Genomic DNA, 16,625 nt, shown 5'->3' on the forward strand with positions numbered 1-16,625 from the left:
CTCTTTATCCTGTGCTTCCAGCTCTAATAACCTAAGGGCATAAATTCCTTATTTTCCAATGTTTGAATGGCTAAGATGGAAAATGATGCTTTTTTTCCTGACATATTATTTGAAGGTGTTTTAGGGCACAGGCACAGGTGTTTTTATGGCATAATTTTGCATCACTGGATGATAAAAGCTGGAATTTTTGTGGGAAAAGGAAAGCAGGAGAATCTAGCCCAAGCCACCCAGAAAAGGATTAGAAAACCCCCATGGGAATGGAAGGGAATTTCTGTGAGCTCAACACCACTGGAGGGAAGGGAGGGTGAAGGGATTGGTTTGACACTGTCACCCAGGCACGACTGATGTGTCACTGTCACCTGGGTATGTCTCTGCCTCCCAGCCCAGTCCTGACCCCATGGAACCAGAGCTGTTAAGGATGGAAAAGATCTCCAAGATCATCAAGTCATCAACCAGCACCACCTTGCTCACCTTGTCCCCAGGTGCCACATCCTCACAGTTTATCAACACCTCCAGGGATGGGCACTCCAAAGCTCCCTGGGCAGCCCCTGCCAAGGCCTGAGCACCCTTTCCATGCAGAAATTCCTGCTGCTGTCCAAGCTGAGCCTCCCCTGGCACAGCTTGAGGCCGTTTCCCCTTGGCCTGTCCCTGTTCCCTGGCAGCAGAGCCCGACCCCCTCTGGCTGTCCCCTCCTGTCAGGAGTTGTGCAGAGCCACAAGGTCCCCCCTGAGCCTCCTTTTCTCCAGGCTGAGCCCCTTCCCAGCTCCCTCAGCCACTCCTGGGGCTCCAGCCCCTTCCCCAGCTCCATTCACTTTCCCTGGAATTGCTTTGAGATATTTGAAACATTTTCAATGAAATGGTTCTTTTCTGAATTTCTGAACTCCTCACCTTCTCAAACCTGTGATTTCTGATTTCTTCCCAAGACTCACATGCCCAGGGATCCACATCCATCCCCTCCCTGCATGTGAGACTGTCCCTTTCAATAAATGATAATACACCTGCATCCCACAAACCTTAGGGATAAACCACAATTAACACCCACTTTAATCCCCATCCCACCTCAGCCTTATCCAGAGTTTTAACCTTCCCTTCTCCATGCCACCACCCTTTGACCATGACAACTTTAATCTATTTCATCCATTTCCATGATATTTTTTTACCAGGACTATCACAGCAATGTGGCATTTCGGCCCTTTGGTTCACTTTAGCTTTTCCACAGGAATAAGAAATGATATCTTGGGAGCATCCAGGATGGGATGGAGACCAGGAGAGATCTCGTTGATTTCTCTGAGTATGAAACCACAAAATGTGTTTGTCCCTCAGAAAATAAACAAAGCAACCACAAAGAAGAACAGGATTAAAATAAAGACATTATTTGTGCACAAAAATACCGAAAATAAATACATTTTTTTAAAATCACTGAATTTGATATATCTTAATTATCTGTGTCTTGATCAGAGTGGGAAAGGGAGACTGTGCACGTCTCAAATACATTGAAGGGCACAACTACTGGAAGTGTCCAAGTGAAATTTTAACTTTTCTTCTCTACTTTTCTACTTCTTTTTCCCTGTGCTAAACACATCACTTCCAACCCTTTTTCAATTTGCCTGATAGCCAATATGCTTTAAATTCACCATGAAACTTGTCTATCTCCAAAAGCATGAATGCGAGATTTAATAAAAAATTAAATTTCAAGCCAGCAAAACCAATAATAATTTGGAAAATTGGTTTAGAGCTGAAACTTAATAGTGGGATGTGAATGGACTTCATATGAGCAACTTCAGTTGCTTCTACTTTGTGGACTTTATATTTTATATCTATTTATATAGACCATTATAATACAAAATATTTTTATATCTATGTATTTTAATTTATGGACCTCCATAAAAACCCCTCAAAAACTAAGTTTTGGTGCTGTTTAATTAAATTGCTAACCTCAACTTGATTAACATTGATGGTATTTTTATTCTTAGGGTGGTAAGAGGGCCAGAGCAGCTGTGGCTGCCCCTGGATCCCTGGCAGTGTCCAAGGCCAGGTTGGACACTGGGGCTTGGAGCAGCCTGGGACAGTGGAAGGTGTCCCTGCCTATGGAAGGGGTGGCACTGGATGGGTTTTAAGGTCCCTTCCAACCCAAACCAGTCTGGAATTCCATGATCCCCATGGCAGCTCTTTTAACCCTTTCACCAGCACATAAAAACTACCTTGGCTTCCTGTGCTTGCTCAATAAAAGATACACCTGGACACATTATAGAGCAAATAAATTATCATTTTATCAAGTTTTATACATGTTTTAGAGCAATAATCCATCAATTTATCAAGTTTTTTCCTCTCCTAGTAACTACCTGAACAGCTTGTCCCAAGCAATAATTTTTTTTCTGGAAAAGAGTATTTTTGTCTTAATTAGATGTATTTAACAAGCAGTTTATCTTCAGAGTGTCACATATTCCTTCCTGGACTTGATATCCTGCCTTTCTGTCTCAATTCCCAAATTGGTTGGAGGCACTATGACCTTCCCATGGTATTTATCTCCAAAACAAATGACAAGGGAGTCTGGACATTGCTCCAGTTATCCTGTCTTAACCTATTGTATTTTAAGCCAAATGTCAGGTTTTGCTCTCCTGACCTCTCTGTGCCCATGTTATCCCTCCAATCTTCCCAAATTAAACCTGAGGCCACGAAGGTAGGCATATTCCTGGCTGGATTCTGCAGAAGCAAAAAAAAAAGTGGGGGGAAATGTCCACCAAGCCCAACCTGGGGCACAGTCACACACTTGGATTGGCCAGACCGATGGGATGAATTCCAAGGATAACATGGCTGGAAGGAAAACACATTGCTGGATGCCAGTGGGGTTTAATACTAAAATTATGGATAATTTCAATTCCATATCCATACCCCCAGAGTGATCTATTCCTACATTTCATTAACGTGGTATTGGGAGATCTGGCCCTCAGCCTTTCCAAGCACAGCTTCCCTGCTGGGATCTGGCACCCTGTGCTTTCCTCTTCCCCAGGAAACATCCCACCAGAACATTTAATTGAAAAATAATTCCTAAAATTCTAGTTTCCTTTTCATTTGGCATAAAGAAGCATAAGATTTTAATAAAATGCAATCAGCACTACCAACACAAGGAAAAGTAGGGGGGAAAGGCTCCTTCTCCTGTAATCACCTGGTAACTCACTCCCTAATTCTTCCATGGCAAATCCTGCTTCAGTACCTGATGTGGAAATAATTTAATTTAACTTTATAACCACATTTGCTAATTTTTTATTACAAACCAAATAAAGCACCAGCAGAAAAATCATTCCAAACCAGTGATTCCAAAGGGAAAATCACACACATTTTCTTGAATCCAAGCTGCCACTGTGAGATGAAAATTCCAAATGTATGTTGGAAGCTCCAGCTTAAGTGTGAGGAAAACATTGACTGGTTTTACCCTCACATCTCAAAAATGCTGCAACTAGAAGGTTACCTGTGCTCTTCCCTTAATAAAATGTAAATTCCATCCTAGGAAAGGTGGGAAAAGCAGTGGTAGAACCTGGATATGCTGGCAAAAGGATGATCCAAACAGATGCTCTAAATTGACCAGCATTAAACAAAACATCTTGAGGTACAAAACACTTTTGTGGGACAAAAATAACCCCCTGTGGACTCTGACAAGAAAGGGAAAATTATTCCTGAGGGGAAAAATGATCCCTAACAGGGGAAAATCCCAGGGAGCTCTGCCAAGAGGGGAAAAGGGAAACCTCAGTAAGCAGAGGTTTAAAGAAATGCAGCTCAGGAGCAGCTGATGGAAAAGCATCTGAGGCGGAATTAATATCCTGGAAGTGTCCAAAGCCAGGTAGGATGGGCTTGGAAGCAGCCTGGGACAGTGGAAGGTGTCCCTGCCCATGGCAGGGGTGGCACTGGATGGGATTTAAAGTCCCTTCCAGCCAAAACCATTCTGGGATTCTCTGATTCATCAAGGCCTCAACCATTCACAGATACTGAGAACAATGGAATGGTTGGACAGGACCACTCTTTCCAATTCCTGAGCTCCAACCCAGAGCACTGTGGATGCTTTTCCCACCTTTCTGAAGGAAGCACCACATTACAGAGATTCCAACCATGGCATGTCACCCTCTACCCTCACTGTCACTGTGCAGGGTTCCCCATTCCCTATTTCCCAGCGAGGAAAACTGTCTGAATCCAGTGTCCAGCAGGAAACCAGAGAATTGGGGAAAATCTCTTGGAATAATTGAATCCTGATACAGCTCCATGATTTGGTTTTGTGAAATCCTTTTGCTTGGATGGTGTTGGAGTCCAATGGTGAAGGATTTAATTGGGTGGAAATCATCAGGATAGCTCTTCCACCGAGGGAGAGCGAGCTCCACGTGTCTCCAGATCTCCCTTTTTAGGCAGAACAAATTTCCACAGCAGTGCTGGTGCTGGGAGAGAAATAAAATTAAATAAAATGCCACACTACATTTACATCGAGTTACAGCCTGGAATTCACAGCTTCCCATATTTCCCCATAAAACTTCAGATTGCTGGGCAACTGGACACATCTTTTCTGGCAGGCTGGGGAGCTGTAATGCAACACTAACAGAAGCTGTAAGTTTGCAAAATTCCTCATTTTTCCTGTTCTGGAATGACTGAACACCTGGTTAATGTGCCCGCAGGCACTAATTAGGAAGCAATGACGCTGCTCCTGGTTCCCATTCCATTCCCTGCTCCAGCTATGAGCAATGACCTTCCCCTTGCAGAGGATGTGGAATTTATTAATTGACACAACACCAAAAAGACCCCAAATCCCTTTCAACTTTTACTCTTTTAAATTGAGGACATGCTCATAAAGAGGACATGCTTGCTAAAAATACCTCTTTATATTCATCTGAGGTTCCAGTTACATCTGGTCTCCACTGTTTCATAGTGCTACTAATTAATATCTGATAATTAAGAAATGAAAATGCTGCCATAAGTTGTTGTGAAGTAATGGAAACTTCTGGTTAAATCCTTGATCCAGAGGTGATCTGAGCAAAGTCAGGACAAAATAAAGAAGAGCTTGGGAAAGGGGCTCTGTATGGGAGATTTGATTTTCTCTAAAAATAGATTTATTTGGTTTATTGGGTTTTAACCTTCTTTTTTTGGTTGCCCAGAGGAGCTGTGGCTGGAAGTATCCAAGGGATGCTGGACAGGGCTTGGAGCAACCTGGGATAATGGAAGATGTTCCTGCCCATGGCTGGGGTGGAATGAGCTGGACTTTAAGGTCCCTCCCAACTCAAACCACTCTGGAATTCCATGGTTCTTTAATCAGAGACCATTTTGCTGGCACAAAGCAGGATGAGATCAAAGCCAGCATCAAAAACGTTTAATAAAGTGCGTGATTTGTCTTGCCCTGTTTGGGGCAGGGATGTAGAAATTCTCCCTGTCCCCACCAACCCACTGTCCAGGCTGTCACACGGGCTGGAGAATCTGGACATGTCCATGTCTTCCAGCAGTTCTGTAGAAAACCCCTGGAATCTGACTGACAGCCAACACCCTGAGGGAGATGTGGTGACAAAAGCAGCATCAGCCATGTCCTTCCCTGGCACCAGAGGTCAGCTGGGCTCTGAGGTGGCCCAGCCATCTCCAACTAAATGTCCACACGCCCCAGCATTTGATTCTTTGGGATTTTTGCCTCTTTTCTCCACACTGTGTTTTTTGTGGAACAATGCCTGGCTTGGCAAACGCTTTGTTTGTCAGGCACTGCTGCCATCAGCTCTCTCCGAGTCATCCTTAACATCCGTGGCAAGGACAGGCAAGCACCCACACTGCTAATGCAGCTCAGCTCCTGGGCTCCACACGGAGGGAAGATCCAGCTGGGACCATACAGGGCTGACCACAGAGTCATTAGGATTGGAAAAGCCCTCAAAGGCCATTGTGTCCAGCTGGGAACCCAGCAGTGCCCTGTTCCTCACTAACCACGTCCCCAAGTGCCACATCCACACGTGTGTGACCTCTTCCAAGGATGGGGACTCCAGACTTAGCCTGGGCAGCCCCTGCCAAGGCCTGAGCACCCTTTCCATGCAGAAATTCCTGCTGCTGTCCAAGCTGAGCCTCCCCTGGCACAGCTTGAGGCCGTTTCCCCTTGGCCTGTCCCTGTTCCCTGGCAGTAAAGCCCGACCCCTTCGGCTCCAGCCTTTTTCCAGGAAGCTGAAGAGAGTGAGGAGATTGCCCTGCTGCTGCTCTGCTTCTCAGAGGGAGTGAAACATCTCAGAGGGAGGGGGTGAGAAACATCCTAAATCCCGCCTGGCTTTCTCTTTCCAGTCCCCTCCAGAGAAGCCCAGGATGCAGGAGATCCCCTCTGATGGGCTTTAGGGGGCATCTCTCACAGTCATTAGGAAGGAACTATATTTTATCCCTCACTTATTGTAAATCAACTGCTCCTTTCTATATTTTCTGGATCTCAGAGCCCTCAGCTGCCCTTTGCTGTTCAATATGGAGAGCACAGGAGTGTTTAAAAGTCTCCAGAATAATTTACAATCCAAACAAAGAAGGTGGGGGGGAAAAGAGACCAATTAATTTGCCCTAAATGATGCAATAATGCAGAGGGAGAACCAGTGAATAAATATCACTCTGCCTTCATCCATTTGACTGGTGTCTCCTCTGGAAGTCACTCTGAACATGGATAATGATCTATCAAACTCTCCCTGGGTGTTGAGAGGGCTCCAAGCAGTGCTGGTGTTCCTTTGGCAGAGCTGCCAAGCTCTGCAGGTCAGCTCAAGCAGAGTGGTACTTTCATCTCCCTTTCTGCTCATGCCATCTGCTCTCTCTCTCTCTATTTTGGATTTATTTTTGATTTGGTAGCACAGGCTGCAGCTTTATTTGGTAAAACTGTTCAACTGTGACCTTTTCCTAAATACACGGGGAGGAAGTTTGTAAACCAGCTCGAAAACAGTGCTGGAATCATCCAGATTATGATAATTAGACAAATAAAGATCAATACTAATCCACTCTAAAGCTACTAATTCTCAATCCATCTGAAATTCGAGCACCCACTTCAAGCAGTTTTTTTTTTTGCAAGGGGCACCATTGCTCTGTGCTGCCTTTCACCCTAAAGATATCCCATGTCGCTAGGAAATGAGGTCCTGTGATACCTGCCAGTTCCAGCCTGCATCACTGTCAAAAATCCAAACACAAAGCACAGCCTGCAGAGTGTGACAATCCCTGAAAACCTTAGGAATCAACACTAGTCCTGCTCCCGAATATTTGAGAGTCTCAGAGCTGAATAAGAAACTTCTGGGGTTGTTTTAATTTCATTTTTGACATTGAGGAAAAGAAATAACTGCCTTTACTGCCCCAAAAAGATTTTAAGAGCTTCTTAGCACTGTGCAAAGAATTTCCCAGGAATGGAGCTGTGCTTTGGAAAGGGAAACCAGGCTGTCCAGGTAATCCTGAAGAGTTCACAGGGACACAAAGAAAACCTGGTTTATTCAGGTGCTGTCATCAAAAGGTATTATGGGCTACAAGTCACTTTGTACTGCAAGAGCTCTTCACTGTAGTGAAAAAACATTCCCAGCTCCTGGGATAAAACTGGAGCTCGAGGCATGCTCAGGAATCCCAAAATCCCAGAGTGGTCTGGGTTGGAAGGGACCTCAAAGCCCACCCAGTGCCACCCCTACCATGTCAGGGACATCTCCCACAGTCCCAGGCTGCTCCAAGCCCCATCCAGCTTCCCTGGACACTTGCAGGGATCCAGGGGCAGCCACAGCTGCTCTGGGCACCCTGTGCCAGGGCCTGCCCAATATCCCACCTATCTCTGCCCTCTGTCAGTCTGAACCCATTCCCCTTGTCCTGGCACTCCAGTTCCTGTTGCAGGGTCCCTCTCCAGCTTCCCTGTGTCCCTTCAGGCCCTGGAAGGAGCTGTGAGGTCTCCACACACCCTTCCCTTCTCCAGGCTGAACATTCCCAGCCTGGCTCCAGAGGGAAACTGCTCCAGTCACCTCAGCAATTTCTGAGCCCTCTCTGGACTTGCTCCACAAGAGGTTTGCTCCAACAGACACCTGCCTGCCCTGATCTGAAATTCCAGTCACAAATGGACATGGTTTTGTTTGCTACATTGCCCAAAGTAATGCAGCAAACACTGCACGCCTCTGGAAATACCTAAGGAACTGCAGGGAGCAGCGGGAACAATTTCTCTCTCGAGAAAAATCCTTCAGCAAAGGATTATTATCAAATGCAAAGTTTGTTATTTTGCACTGGTCCTTCAGATTTCACATTTGTTCCAAGTTAAATACAAAGTTAGGAGAAGAGAGGCATGTTTTTGCTATTTTTCACTTCTTTAAGTGGGAAATATGCTAATACTCCAATCATGAGGACAAATACAGCGCAGATAATGAATTTTTGTCTAATCTCCTTTAAAGAGCTGAGCAAGCCCATCCTTTAGGGCTTACTGAAAACAATTTATGTTTAATTTCTGCTTTCTGATTCCCTGCAGTCCTTGTATTTGGAAATATCTGTACAAATCCCATCACATTCTGCTGCTGATTATGTCGCCGCAGTGGCATAGAGAGAACACATTGCAGCTTCTTGATATCTTGAAGTTACTTGCCCTGATCTTATAATTTCCTGTTACTGTACAGATGTCAAATTCATGACCACATTCTCTGTTACAAAATTTAACAAACTAATCAGCCCGTGCCCCACTTTTTGGTTTGCTTTTGATCAATTTTAAGACACTGAGGTCAATGACAATGAATTGTCAGAAGGTAAATTTATGAAATTATGTCTCTGTGGTGACAATAACCATCACCTGCACTTCTAACACTGAAGAGGTTGGGTCTGAGTCCTCCCATGCCTCACACAAATAGTGTAGAGGATCAAAAAAAGCCTAAAAAATGGTGTAGAGGATCAAAACACACTCCAGGAAACAACCTAGAGCCCTGGTGATCCCAGTCCCAGTTCCAGCACATGAAATTTGTTAAAATGACTGATATTCAGCAACTTCTGAGGGGAAAATTTCAAGCAAACCTTCCCTCACCGCCACCATCAGCCCAGATCTTTCCAGCTGGTAACAACCTGCTCAGACAATAAAATTCCACCACAACTGAGAATTTTTGTAGCTCTGTTTCAGACTAGCCTTCAAGCAGGACTTCATTTTGGCTTTAAAAATACCAGTTTTAAGGTGAAAGAATTAATTCTTTACCTGTATTCATCCTGTGTGAAGCGTGGGATGACTGAGGGCTGCAGCACCGCAATTTCCACCGTGGTGGTGTTGAACTTCACTGGGTCCCCATCATCGTAGGCAATGACCACCAGCTACAAACAACACAGAAAACCAGGCTCTGACTACACAAAAGAACACTTTTCATCCTGACTTCCAGCAATTCTGGTCTAAAAAATCAGACGTGATTTTCTTTTGCTGCAAGTCACACGCGGTGTAAGAACAAAACACGGAGGGAAAAGATGACAACCATCCTCAGGCTGAACCTCTGCTGGAAAATTTACAGAAACACGGTAAACTGGAGTAATTTTATTCCTGGAAAGGGTTGTTCAACATTGGAACTGGCTGCTCAGGGTGGTGTGGAGTCCCCATCCCTGGACGTGTCCAAGAAACCGCTGATGTGGCACTCAGCACTCTGGTGGGGATTGCTCATAGGCTGGACTCAATGATCTGGGGGGGCTTTTCCAACCTCAATGATTCTGGGATTCTGTAACTCCCAAAATAACAAACAGGAAAAGCCCTGGGTGAGAATTATCTGTTGCTGACATTAATATCTAGAACCAAGAGCTCATGTTAGAATTAAAAAAAAATAACATTACTTCCCACCCCCTTCCAAAAAGTCCTCTGCAGAAAAGACATGTTCTAAGCTCAAAGATGGACAAGACAAATTACCTTCTCTTAAATGAGGCTTGTTATAAATATTTTGATTTTTAAAAATCTTTTCTCATGTCTGTTTGTTGATTTAATCTGTGATTTTGTGCTGGCACAAGCAGGTTAATTTGTTTTTTGCTTTCACATGAAATGTGCTTGTGTGTGGATTCCAGCCCACTGAAGAAGGAGCAATGTTCATTTTTCCAGTTTTCTCCCTAAATTTTCCCTTATTTCTGGAGGTTGCTACACGAGGCATGTCTGCATCTCGTTCCAGCAGCGCATTTTCACCTAATTTCTGCCAGTCCAAGCTATTCCACAATAACCCTTTTTTTTACCAGCCAGTATATCAGGAAAGTCACCAGTGCAAGATATAACTGCAGAAATCATCCAGAAATTAAAATGACTGGAAAAATTCCCAGAGGATTCAGCAGCAGACACAAGCCTAGTGGTCTTGAAGCAAATACCAACTCCAAGTGTTCCCATCACTGATTTCTGGAATCTTCTCCATGCTTTTTTCCTAAGAATCCACATTTTCTGAAAAGTAGTTCCCTGCTGAATGTCCCATTTACTGCCCTAACATGAAACAGTGTGGGATAGATCCCAGTTTTGGAAATACGTACTAGAAGTAAAAGAAGTACTAAGAAGCAAAACCAGCAAGTGCAGCAAAAGAAAAGTTACACTCTGGTGAGGTTAACAAAAAAAAAAAAATCCTCTTCCCCCTTGGGTATTATTATATTAATTAGAAACTTAAAAAGACTTAAATTAGCACTGTCCTAAACTAGGGACGGCTCCAGCTCAAGTAGCCCTTGATGGGACACTCAGGAGTGGAAAACAGCTTTATTCCTCATAATGGAAGGTGTGCAAATAAACCTCTCTTTAACCCTCATTTAAGAAATAAATAACTGAAGGAAGGAAAAAAAACACCTTAATGAGTGTAAGGAAGTTTCCAAGTAGGGAAATTACATCCAACCCAAGACATTATGGATATAATTTTTTTTTTCCTTATTTACCCACTTCTATTTTCATTTTTTACTACACCCTCCCTTCATGGATCTTAAAGGGCAGATGTTCTACTGGTTTAAGTTAAAATCATACCTTAATCCACACTTGTTCACTTCAGACCCTTTAGGACCAGTGACAACAAAATGGGAATTTACGTTTCCTTAAAATCAACGTTACTATGTTAAAACACTTGTGAACAGGAACTCCTGAACTACCCAGCTGTGCAGTAACTTTATTTACAAGACATCTAGCTCTTCTTACAAAGTTCTCCCCAGATTCTCTCCCAAAATCCTGTTGAAAGTGAACATGGGAAAAATGAGGGTTCCCCAAGCTGCCTCCCTGTTTTCCCCACCCTCCCAACAGGTGCAACCACTTCAAGACATTCCTGAAATCACAAGACACAAAACACAAACCAGGAGAAAAAGATGGAAACAAAGGAACAAACAGAAGTGAAATTTTGCCTGGAAACCTGATGAAAGGTTGGATTTGATCTTGGAGGTCTTTTCCAACCTTAATGATTCTGGAATCATTCTATGCAACAGAAAAAAAAAAGGAGAACCGTGACGGTGAAAGGAATCCTAGCAAATCCAGGGAACATTTTGTGGCACGGCAGCTGAATTTGTACCTTGAACACTGTGCTGGGCTCTTCATTGAGGTTCACTCGGGTGACGACACGTCCAGTGTTTTCCTCCACGTCGAAAATGCTGGCACTGTAGGGAAACTGCACAACATCCACCTTGTAGCGAACCCGACTCGCTGGGGTGCCCTGGGATGCAAAAAGAGGCAAATTGGGTATTTTTGGGGCATTACATACCTCCTGAAGGATTAAAATGCAACATTGGTAAGGCCATCACAAGCAAAACTTGCTGTTTGTCTTCCTCAAACCTGAGCAATCCCTTCAATCCTCCCCAAATACCTTCCATGACACCTGAGAGGTCCAGGAGGAAAAATCACCAGAGGTTTGGAAAGAAAAGGGCTGAAACCCCACCTACTTAAACCCAGAAGTGTTTTATATAAACTGAAATATTTAAACACAAGATGGGCATGGCTTAAGGCTGGTTAAAATACCTTTCAAAAATATTTGGACTCGGTATAAAACTCATTTAAAGTTTAAGAAACTTACCAGTGGTTAAAGAAAATGCTGTTTTGCAGACGGATTTTAAGCAGCTCCATAAGTAACCCTCCCCACAGTTCAGACTCTGCTTTGGTGACAAGGACCAAGCCCAGGCACCCCTGGTTGTGTCACAAAGTGTCCCCATGTCCCACTAGCCACATCTCTATTGAATATCTCCAGGGATGGGCACTCCAAAGCTCCCTGGGCAGCCCCTGCCAAGGCCTGAGCACCCTTTCCATGCAGAAATTCCTGCTGCTGTCCAAGCTGAGCCTCCCCTGGCACAGCTTGAGGCCGTTTCCCCCTGTCCTGTCCCTGTTCCCTGGCAGCAGAGCCCGACCCCCCCTGGCTGTCCCCTCCTGTCAGGAGTTGTGCAGAGCCACAAGGTCCCCCTGAGCCTCCTTTTCTCCAGGCTGAGCCCCTTCCCAGCTCCCTCAGCCGCTCCTGGGGCTCCAGCCCCTTCCCCAGCTCCGTTCCCTTCCCTGGCCACGCTCCAGCCCCTCCAGGGCTCTCTGGCCATGAGGAGCCCAAAACTGACACAGGATTTGAGGTGCCAGCACAGGGGGATAGGCACTGCCCTGGGCCTGCTGGCATCCAATAAATGATGGAGATTGTCCCTAGCCCACTTCTTGTTGCTGAGAGATTTTTGGAAACATTTTTTATTGTCTTTTATGGCTGTAGCCAGAGAAGTTCTAGCTGGGCTTTGGCCCTTTTCTTTCCACACACTCCAGGGAATTGGCTCTCCTGGATGTTTTCTCTCTGTGTCTCCTCTAGGGTTTTGTCTCTGCAGGGTTTCATTTCCAGCAGACAGCTGGTGGGTTGAAGTCCCCCATGAAAACCAGAGTTTCATGAGTTCAGACTTCTCCCAGCTACTTGTAGGATGCCTCATCTGCCTCTTCATCCACGCCAGGGGATCTAGGACAGATTCCCTCTGATCATCTTTGCACACCAATGTCTGAATAATGGTTTTCCAGCACGCCAAAGTCTGGATACACAGAGATTTGGGACATTTTACAAAATCCCAACTAAATTATTTGCTAAATATATTTGGGAGTAGATTCAGAGAAACATTTCTGTCCTAGCAACAGCACGATTTAATTTTCTGAACACCTCTGAGTCTCAAGCTCAGATCAGGCTTTGACCTTTATGTTGTGTTTAAACAGCCAAAACATCATTAATGGTGGATGGCTGATTTTTCACCTGTATTCAATAATGTGCTTTGCTGGGATTGGGAATAAATTCCATGTCCCATGCCAGCCACAAACTACATGGAAACAGAACATTTCCTTTTGTAAACAGCCATGGAAATGGCTACAAAAGTGATTTGAGCTCACTAAATGCTATCAATGTTTTGCTGATCCAAGAGAAGTCATTTGAGCATTGCCTCTTGGAACTCTCCAAGGAATTCCAGCCTGGGCAGGGTTTCTGAGGCCATCAGCAACTTTAATCATCCCAAATGGGTCTGCCAGGCATGTTCGAGTGGTTAGAAAATTAATAAATGATTGTGTTCATAGTTAAAAGCACTTCACATGTGCTACAGAGGGCAAATCCTGGAAAAAGTGAGAAATTTCTGGGATCATGGCATAGCTAGCAGAGTTCATTATCAACTTTCCCCCTGGCATTCCCTGCTTCAGTCATTTTTCTTCAATGTTATAATTAAGAGCAAATTACCTGCTGAAATCCAGCCTATTTGGGCTCGGAGTAATGGCCTTAAACTTGCTTGGAAGACTAAGAATCCTCATCATCATTAAAGCTCCTCACACCAGGTAATTTGTGATTAAATAAACAAAATTCTCATCAGGTTATTGTTGTTCCTGATGTGATTATCAAGTACACTTTGCTCCTGTCACTTCAGAAAAATAACAAAACCAGGATTTATTTTTATTTATGGTATTTTGGCACTGATGTAATTAGAAAAATCTCCTGAGAGATTTCCCAGGGAAATCTATTCAGAAGCAAGTTTTAATTATCTGAAATATTAATCATCTTTCGCCTCTGTTCTAAATTAATTTAGATGCATTATTATGTCTGCAGCAAAACTTGAATCTAGCTGATAATATTCCCAAATAAACCACAGAGCAAGGATTGTACTTGGCAGGAACCACATTCATTCTCTCCAAGCAAAGTTTCCCTGAGATTCAGGACTAACATAAAACTTTAAAAAAGAGCTCACCCAGCTCCAATTATTTCTTCCATGGCTGCACAATTCCATAAGATTCCATTTACTTGGAGAAAATGCTATTTATTTCTGACACAGGTGACAGCTACAAACATGTCCCCATTATTGGTGAGGCTGCCCCTGGAAAAGGGGCCTGGCGTGATGCACATGTACCCTGTCCAGAAAACTCCCAGCAGGAAAACTGTAATGGAATAAAGCCAGGGAAAATGGAGAAAAGGGAAACATCAGGATTTTTGGAGGTTTTCATGTGTGTTTCTGCAAGCAACTCAAGAGGAAGCCAGGAATTGTTGCTTCCACCCTCAGGACAGGAAGGCTGGAGCACCTCTGCTAGGAAGACAGCAGGAGACAATTGGGAATGTCCAGCTTGGAGAAGAGAAGGCTCCAGGGAGATCTTCCAGTGCCTAAAGGGGCTCCAGGAGAGCTGGAGAGGGACTGGGGACAAGGGATGGAAGGACAGGACACAGGGAATGGCTTCCACTGCCAGAGGGCAGAGATGGATGGGATACTGGGGAGGAATTCTTCCCTGGGAGGGTGGGCAGGCCCTGGCACAGGGTGCCCAGAGCAGCTGTGGCTGCCCCTGGATCCCTGGCAGTGCCCAAGGCCAATGTTTGGAGCAGCCTGGGACAGTGGAAGGTGTCTCTGACATGGCAGGGGTGGCACTGGATGGGCTTTAAGATCCCTTGCAACCCAAACCATTCTGGGATTCAAACTGGTAACAGCCACAAACCCCTAGAATTTCTTGGCCCAGTAAAGAATAGGGAAAAATGAATTTTGCTTTCATTTGAAGTTGACAGGTAAAGATTCCAGGTGTGCCTGCATTTCACCCATAAGGACCAGTATGGAATGGCAGCATCATGAACACAGAGTTGTTTCCCAGCTAAATCTCCATATATTATCTCCATATGTAGATTTCAACTCAAATCTGAGTAATTTGTATAATAAGGAGTTCAATAAGGAAAGTTTTGTAAAGCTAGTTCCATGAAAAAAATTAGAAAGTGCTGCTAAATCCCCCAAATTTACAGGTTTTAGTAACTTACTCAAAGCAACCGTGGAAGATGGGACAACCCATAGCAGGTGGATGAATTTGGTGGGTCTTAAACCAATTCAAGGATGTGAATGGTGCACTTGTGTAAATTCACCTTAATTTCATTTATATAAACCCTAAAATGTGAAGGATTTTACTCTTTAGCAGGTAATTCAACAAGAGGGCCTGAAACTCTGAATTGCTAAAGCTGGAAATTCTGAATTTTTAACTCTCACAAGCTGAAAACAAAAACCCCATCAACTTCTAAAGCCTTGAGATAAAATTCCTTGAGGAACTCCTGGAATTTGCAGCATGTGTCCCATATCATGATCTCCAGCAGCCATTGAAATTCCACGGGAAGAGCTTTTAAAAGATCAAGGTCTGGCCAGTCTGAAAATGGTTTTACCTCCAATTAAAATGCAGTGAAATCTTTAATTGAATATCTCATAGCCTGTTACTTTTAGTGAGTGCATGGAAGACAATCAGGACAATTACTCCCAATTTGACAAAATGGCTCCACTGCAGGAAAGCCTCAGGAGGCGCTAGGAGAACGGATAAAGCATTAAATGGGATGTTCTGGAGCTCTGGAAGCTGGCTGCTCGTTAAAATTAGTGTTCTGCATCTGTTTCTATTAACATTTCCAATCAAAAAAAAGGCAGGATTTGGAAGGGAATTGCCCATGGCAGAAATATCCCAGCTTTTACACTGATAACCCATATAAAAAAAGGGATAGACAGGAAAAACAAACACTTCTTTTTATGTCAATCCTGGGAATCACCTCTGATAAATAAACTGAGCATTTATCAAACAGCTCCTGGTGCTCTCCTGCCCACATTTTTAGAGGATTAAGAGCTTTGAGACCACTCAGAACCATTTTTTCATCTCTCATTACCAGGCCACTTCAGCGAGGCATAAAATGTTCGCCCGGAAAAAAACTCTCCTTGTCTCCAAGGGATTTATCCAACACTAATCCAGGCTGATTTCTTCAGCTACAAAGGATGATCTAAATGCCCAAAAAAGAGATGGCTGGCAGTAAGTGCTGGCTGGGAGACTGGAGACTGTGCCAGCAACATCCAAAAGTGCAGGTGACTGAGCCAGGTACTTTGGAATCTTTCCCTGAAAAGGCTGGAAAATATCTAAGAGAACCCAAATCTGAACACATTTGTGATAACTAAAGCAAAGCAGGACTTGAAAGGAAATATTTTCATATAGGTGCTTCTCCCCATTTACTCTGCTCAGGCGAGACCCCACCTGGAATTCTGTGCACAGTTCTGGTGCCTCCAACATAGGAAGGTCATGGAGCTGCTGGAGAGAGCCCAGGGGAGGCACCAGGATGAGCAGAGGGATGGAGCAGCTCTGCTGGGAGGAAAGGCTGGGACAGCTGGGATTGTTCAGCTGGAGAGGAGAAGCTTTGGGGTGACCAAACTGTGGCCTTGCAGGGCCTGAAGGAGCTGACAAAAAAGATGGAGAGAGACCT

General features: G+C 44.3%; 1 protein-coding gene across 26 annotated transcripts in view; it reads right to left on the minus strand.

Moving 5' to 3' along the window:
• The window catches only part of PCDH15 (protocadherin related 15), a 626,487-nt gene that overhangs the window by 63,024 nt on the left and 546,838 nt on the right, over window positions 1-16,625 (minus strand). For all 26 annotated transcript variants that reach the window (XM_068197049.1, XM_068197046.1, XM_068197047.1 and 23 more), the window contains 2 exons: window positions 11,460-11,600; window positions 9,164-9,276 (listed from right to left, as the gene is read on the minus strand). In XM_068197049.1, the coding sequence (XP_068053150.1) occupies window positions 9,164-9,276; window positions 11,460-11,600 (254 nt within the window). The remainder of the gene's footprint in view (window positions 1-9,163; window positions 9,277-11,459; window positions 11,601-16,625) is intronic.

The sequence above is a fragment of the Anomalospiza imberbis genome, chromosome 8 (assembly GCF_031753505.1).
Source record: "Anomalospiza imberbis isolate Cuckoo-Finch-1a 21T00152 chromosome 8, ASM3175350v1, whole genome shotgun sequence".
NCBI lineage: Eukaryota > Metazoa > Chordata > Aves > Passeriformes > Viduidae > Anomalospiza > Anomalospiza imberbis.